General features: G+C 47.1%; 1 protein-coding gene across 2 annotated transcripts in view; it reads right to left on the bottom strand.

Annotated features, from left to right (window-relative positions):
• Positions 1 to 4,375, bottom strand: part of HNRNPLL (heterogeneous nuclear ribonucleoprotein L-like) — a 39,024-nt gene extending 34,649 nt beyond the window's left edge. For both annotated transcript variants that reach the window (XM_010855585.1, XM_010855586.1), the window contains exon 1: positions 2,934 to 4,375. In XM_010855585.1, coding sequence (XP_010853887.1) covers positions 2,934 to 3,119 — 186 coding nt within the window. In that variant the 5' untranslated portion in view covers positions 3,120 to 4,375. The remainder of the gene's footprint in view (positions 1 to 2,933) is intronic.
• Between the last annotated feature and the right edge of the window lie 2,710 nt (positions 4,376 to 7,085).

Below are 7,085 nucleotides of genomic sequence, written 5' to 3'. Positions count from 1 at the left end.
CTTGGACTGCAAGGGGATCCAACCAGTCCATCCTAAAGGAAATCAGTCCTGAATATTCATTGGAAGGACTGATGCTAAAGCTGGAACTCCAATACTTTGGCCACCAGATGCAAAGAACTGACTCATTTGAAAAGACCCTGATGCTGGGAAAGACTGAGGGCGGGAAGAGAAGGGGACAACAGAGGATTAGATGGTTGGATGGCATCACCGGCTCAATGGACATGAGCCTGAGTAAACTCCGGGAGTTGGTGATGGACAGGGAAGCCTGGCGTGCTGCAGTTCATGGGGTCGCAAAGAGTTGGACACGACTGAGCAACTGAAGTGAACTGAAGCAGATAAAGATATTTACTATTAATATGATCTTGAAGGCCATACCTGCTAAATTTAAGAACACAATTTACTCCACAAGAATAAAGTAATTGTATAATACACAGCATGAACCTCCATAAGCTTTATTCAAAATGTAGCCCAAAGAATGCAAAACACTCTGGGAGTTTTCGCTCTTCAAAGCAACAAGACACAAATTTGAAGTGTCTTAATTTCTCATACCCAAACTACAAACTTATTTCTCTTTACACCTTAAAAACATCATTTACGATGACTAATTCATCTTTAAATCAGGAGCATTTGTATAAACTTTTTCTTAAATACATCCTCTTTAAACCTAGTTATTATAAAAGAATCAAGAAAACCCATGAAAAGCCAAATAATGTAAATCTCTGAAGTCTTACTGCACACTTTTACAATCTTCCAGCTAGTGTTGAAGAGGTTACCCATTGTTGTACCTAACATACATTTACCTAAACAGTTTGATCACGAAGTCTTCTGGGGCTAGGCTGAGGTGGAGTCAAACCCTTCTCAGTTAGATGAATTACCGTATTTCTGAATGATGATGCACTAGACAATAAATTTCTATTCAGGGCATTCCTGTCCTAGTAAAATTTTATTATGTACAGGTTTCCACAACCACAATGATTTCAAAATAGTATCCAACATTACATGAAGAAAAATGTTTAAAAACAGGAAAAATAATCCGACATTAGATTCAACAGTGCAATATTGGCTCTACTATTAAATAAAAGCAATTCACACTCTCCTAAGAAAAAAAAAAGGAGTTAAAATCTGAATTTTTCCTGCCTGGGTAATTTAAAAGCTGCATTAGATCAACCACTGAATTACAATTTCAGGTTGTAATTCAGTGTAGGAAAGCACGAAGTTCAACTTTCACATTTTACAAAGAGAACTCAGAAAAGTAGTTAACTGACTTTACCAAGGTCACACATTGTATACTAGCTTTGACTCCCCAAGCCCTGCCCAGAGCTACTTCCACCACTAAATACAATTCACTTTGAATGTATTAATTATACTTTATTTTCTTCCCAACAGCTAAAATAATAGTATTGGCTTAATATTTAATCTGTTTTCAAAAACAATTTTTCGTAAACTGGTTAAAGTATCTTTCCAAGACACTTAATGGAAGACATTTCACGCCACCGCACAAAAACTCAACCAAGACTTTTGGCAAAAGAAATATGCTGATTCAATGCATCTAAATATCAGCTATAATATTCCAACATTCCTGTTTTCAGTTTCCACGATGGAGTTGATTTTGAACTAAAACTTCCTAAGAAGAAATGCACTTCTTTTATTCACACTTCCAAGTTACACTCTGAATATTCCAAATAGCTAGGTACAGAAGTTGAAAGCTGTATCTAGCCATAAGAAAACTATTTAGAGGAAGAAAAAGTTCCTTTTTTAAATGTCTTGCAACATAATCCTCTTTGTAAACTCTAAATTCTACTGACCAGAATTTTTTACGTTAAAATGCAAACAAGAGCTGAAAGACTTCTGACTTTTAATTTGCCTCTTATAAAAGGTGAAAAACATTTTAATCTGATATTAGAACATATGTGCACAATTCCGAAAATTTCAGGTACAGTTTTTTTTTAATCAGTTAGAATGTGTTACATGTTTAAGGAACACCTAAGTCATAAAGACAGCTTAAGTGCACCAAAAATGGCAAAAAAAACTTTTGCTTTGCTTCGCGTCCTTAAAGTTTCCATTCAACTGAAGTTGAGTTACCACATGCTCCGGATGAAACAATTTTCACATTCCTTCTGCCTCTATCTAAGCTTTTTGATGCGAAAAACAAGAATCTCGGAACGTGTGTCTGATGCAGTTCTGAGTTCAGTTTTATGGAACAAATTGGGAACAAACTGCCCAGGAAAAACTGAGATTTAAGATTCCTTTCCTTTAAAGTAGCGGTATGCGAACACCTGCCAACACATTTTATTTTTAATCGAAGAGCTGAAAACTGTATTGAGCAATAACCATGAAACTGGGGAGCAAAGCATGCGCACCAGACCTAGCAGGAATAAAAAAAATTTAATTAAACCTTGAGGGGAACTGGGTTGTGAGCTCCTCAGCGTAATCTGTCAGTGAGCCGAGGCTCTCCTCAGCATCTAGGCTTAGAGATCCCTGGGCGGAACCGACGCCACCATCCTGCGATCTAGACCAGCGCGCGGATGCTGCAGGCTGGGGGCTAGGGGCTGAAGGGAACCGGTTGTCCAACGCCCGTCAACCGCCTAAGGAGTTAAACTAACAAAGGGCTAATCACGCACCAGAGCCCCCCGGAGCGGAAGCAACGCCTCGCGCCACCCCCCTGCTCGCGACCCTCCCTAAGTTCAGGGCCGGCAGTGGACTCGCAGCGGGGCCTGCGGCCAGGCCGGGGCGGACTCGCGTTCGGGATGCTGGAAACAGGTAGGACGAAGAATAAAAGCCCGAAAGAGAAGAGTCGGCGCTTCCCGACCTGGTCAGCGCCGCAAAAAGGGAAAACGAGGAGGGCGAGAGGCCCCGAGGCCGAGTCCCAGCCGCGGAGCCCTGCTTCCCAGGGAGCCGCCAGACTCAGCTGACGGGGCGCCACGCTTTGTTACCGGCTGTGAGAAGCTCCGGCCGCCGCCGCCATCGCCCCCGCCCCGGGGCGTCGCTTCCCGGCGGTTCTCGCCTTCCTCGGCCGAGTAATCGATCTCCCCTTCCTCGGTCTTGAGGCGCTTGGCCTGGCTCTCGTAATCCCGGTCCTCCTCGTACGTCTCCCTGGGGGAGGATGAGGAGGAGGACATGGCGGCGGCCAGAGGGACCGGCCGGCAGGCCGGTGGGGGTGGCGGCGGGGCGCGGGCCTCGGACGCCGCCGGCCAGTCCCCGTCACCGGCAAGCGCCTCTCCAGCAAAGATCTGGGCGGACGAAGCGTCCGCGGGGGCCCCGCGCCCAGGAGGCGGGTGGCTGTGGAGGACTGGCGGGATGAGGAGGCGCCCCGGGAAGAGGCTCCGGAGCAGCCGCTCCTCTTTATCACGGGACCGACATCCAGCCTCTCCCTCCTCCTGCGTCTCCGCTCCCAGCCCGGAGGAGCGAATCTAAGGATGGGGACGCGACCGTGGCTTCCGGTCTTCCCTCCTCCCCTAATCCGCTCCTCGCCGCCCAGGCCGAGCCTCCGCCCCCGCCTTCAAGGCAGCCGCCCGGGATCGAATCCAGCCGCAGCCCTCGGGAAGCGCCCCCCTCCCCAGTCCGGGCCTCGCTCCCTATTGGCAGAGGGAAAAGTCGACCAGGCTTCCGATTGGCTGTAAGGACTGTTCGTCAAAAGCTGCCCCCGGACCGGCCTCGTCCCCCCACCCCCTCCCAGCCCCTTCTTGAACTTGCGGCTGGCCTGCAAGTCCTGGCCGCGTAACGCCCGCCGCGCGCTGCGCGGGAACCGTTGCTACCCCGCGGCCGTTAGCGCTATTGCGCCAACCCTAGGGGAGGTGCGGAGTGAACCCCAGCGGACGAGGTGGCGTGCTGTGGGGCCAGAGCTGCGGGTGTTAACCACCCTCCCGCTAATTTAAATGCTTTTATTCTCTTCAAAAGAGAACATTCCTGCCGATACACCTCACACAGCCCTGAAACTACAGGGGGTGAAGAGAGAAAAGAGCTTAGAATCGTGAAAGTAGCCTTCTCCCCATGTTATGTTCAAATCTGATACAAGTGGGTGGACTCTCTCCCCTCCCCTAAGTAGATATTCCAGAACAGTCAACATTTCCTGAGGTGCAAGTCTGAGGAAGACGCTCCACTGGGGGTACTGTCCGTTTGATCAGTTAGCACTCCTGGGTCTTCTAGAGCCTTCTTTCCTGAAGATACTGAGGACTTATTTCAAACTTCCATATAAAGTTTCATCCCAATCCTTTCCTTTCTGGGCGATCTATTTGTTTCATATTTCACATGATCATTCTTTTTGGAAGATAAAGCCTATCAAAAGTGCCTGCCTTTTGGACCACACAGAGCTCATTTCCTCTGTGGCAACAGGCCTCCGCAAGCTTTTTCTCATCTTATAATAGGGCCCTTTATACCTACCTACCTGGAGAAGGCAATGGCACCCCACTCCAGTACTCTTGCCTGGAAAACCCCATGGACGGAGGAGCCTGGTGGGCTGCAGTCCATGGGGTCGCTAGGAGTCGGACACGACTGAGCGACTTCACTTTGACTTTTCACTTTCATGCACTGGAGTAGGAAATGGCAACCCACTCCAGTGTTCTTGCCTGGAGAATCCCATGGACAGAGGAGCCTGGTGGGCTGCTGTCTATGGGGTCGCACAGAGTCGGATACGACTGAAGCGACTTAGCAGCAGCAGCAGTAGCAGCATACCTACCTATTAGGATGTTCTGTTTTAAGGCCGAGAAGCGCTTGGAGACAGGAACTGGGCTCTTTTCATCTTTGCAAAGCCAGTTCCTGAACAGGCCCCTGCACACAAGTTATGCTCTCAGCAAAACGGAATGAGCGGTCTTTGGGAAATAAAAGTCCAGTGTCTTTTCAGGACAGGAAATGGCAAAGCTCAGGCAACCTAACTGCCTCTGTGACTTGAACCCTTGGAGGAGTGCCTAAGACCAAAATTCACTTGTTTCAGATATCCTTGTCCCTCAGATGCTTTCCTAAATATGGCTCTTCCTTTCCTAATGGTGTGGATCATTTCCTCCCCCAGCCTATTCTCTCTCTTTCCAGTTATTTCCTCCCAAAGAAAGCCATTTTTATTTATTGCTGACAGTGCTTTCACCTACAGTGTTTGGTACTTTATAATTTACACTGCTGTCATTTTAGGATCCAATTGCAAGTTTTTTCACAACACAGTACAGCTAGACTCAAAATTCGTGTGCGCCTGCAGGTATACACTGATAAACCAAAAAACAATTAGAATTTATTTTTTTAATTACTACAATAAAATGAAAGTAGACGTATCAAAGAGGAATCTCAGATGAACAAACGTTGACAAAACACTGAGAACAATGAGCAGAGCCCAGTGGCCTTGTACAAACTTTCCAAATATCTTGTGTGATAGTGAACATATTTAAGTTCTCAAAGCCTACATCCGACCTATGGATTCAGTTCACTTCAGTCGCTCAGTTGTGTCTGACTCTGCGACCCCATGGACTGCAGCACGCCAAGCCTCCCTGTCCATCACCAACTCCTGGAGTTTACTCAAATTCATGTCCATTAGGTCAGTGATGCCATCCAACCATCTTATCTTCTGTCGTCCCCTTCTTCTGCCTTCAATCTTTTCCAGCATCAGGGTCTTTTCAAAGTAGTCAGCTCTTCGCATGAGGTGGCCAAAGTATTGGAGTTTCAGCTTCAACATCAGTCCTTCCAATGAGTACGCAGGACTGATTTCCTTTAGGATGGACTGGTTGGATCTCCTTGCAGTCCAAGGGACTCTCAAGAGTCTTCTCCAAAAGCGTCAATTCTTCGGCGGTCAGCTTTCTTTACAGTCCAACTCTCGCATCCATACATGACCACTGGAAAAACCATAGCCTTAACTAGACAGACCTTTGTTGGCAAAGTAATGTCTCTGCTTTTTAATATGCTGTCTAGATTGGTCATAACTTTACTTGCAAGGAGTAAGCGTCTTTTTATTTCATGGGTGCAGTCACCATCTCTAGTGATTTTGGAGCCTACTGTTTCTCCATCTATTTGCCATGAAATGATAGGACTGGATGCCATGATCTTTGTTTTCTGAATGTTGAGTTTTAAGCCAGCTTCTTCACTCTCCTCTTTCACTTTCATCAAGAGGCTCTTTAGCTCTTCACTTTCTGCCGTAAGGGTGGTGTCATCTGCATATCTGCTGCTGCTGCTAAGTTGCTTCAGTTCTGTCTGACTCCGTGCGACCCCATGGATGGAAGCCAACCAGGCTCCCCCATCTCTGGGATTCTCCAAGCAAGAACACTGGAGCGGGTTGCCTTTTCCTTCTCCAGTGCATGAAAGTGAAAGTGAAGTCGATCAGCCGTGTCTGACTCTTAGCAACCCCATGGACTGCAGCCTACCAGGCTCTGCTGTCCATGGGATTTTCCAGGCAAGAGTACTGGAGTGGGGTGCCATTGCCTTCTCCGTTGCATATCTGAGGTTATTGATATTTCTCCCAGCAATCTTGATTCCAGCTTGTGCTTCATCCAGCCCAGTGTTTCTCATGATGTACTCTGCATGTAAGTTAAATAAGCAGGGTGACTATATACAGCCTTGACGTACTCCTTTCCTATTTGGAACCAGTCTGTTGTTCCATGTCCAGTTCTAACTGTTGCTTCGTGGCCTGCATACAGATTTCTCAGGAGGCAGGTCAGGTGGTCTGGTATTCCCATCTCTTTCAGAATTTCCCACAGTTGATTGTGATCCACACAGTCAAAGGCTTTGGCATAGTCACTAAAGCAGACATAGATGTTTTTCTGGAACTCTCTTGCTTTTTTAATGATCCAGCAGATGTTGGCAATTTGATCTCTGGTTTGTTTGCCTTTTCTAAAACCAGCTTGAACATCTGGAAGTTCACGGTTCACGTATTGTTGAAGCCTCAGTTCAGTTAGTTCACTTCAGTCACTCAGTCGTGTCTGACTCTTTGCAACCCCATGAATTGCAGCACGCCAGGCCTCCCTGTCGATCGCCATCTCCGGGAGTTCACTCAAACTCATGTCCATTGAGTCGGTGATGCCATCCAGCCATCTCATCCTCTGTCGTCCCCTTTTCCTCCTGCCCCCAATCCCTCCCAGCATCAGGGTCTTTTCCAATGAGTCAACTCTTCA

The sequence above is a fragment of the Bison bison genome, unplaced genomic scaffold (assembly GCF_000754665.1).
Source record: "Bison bison bison isolate TAMUID 2011002044 unplaced genomic scaffold, Bison_UMD1.0 scf7180017864366, whole genome shotgun sequence".
NCBI classification, from domain to species: Eukaryota; Metazoa; Chordata; class Mammalia; order Artiodactyla; family Bovidae; genus Bison; species Bison bison.
Note: the sequence above shows the minus strand (reverse complement) of the source record. Positions and strands in the feature narration are given on the sequence as shown.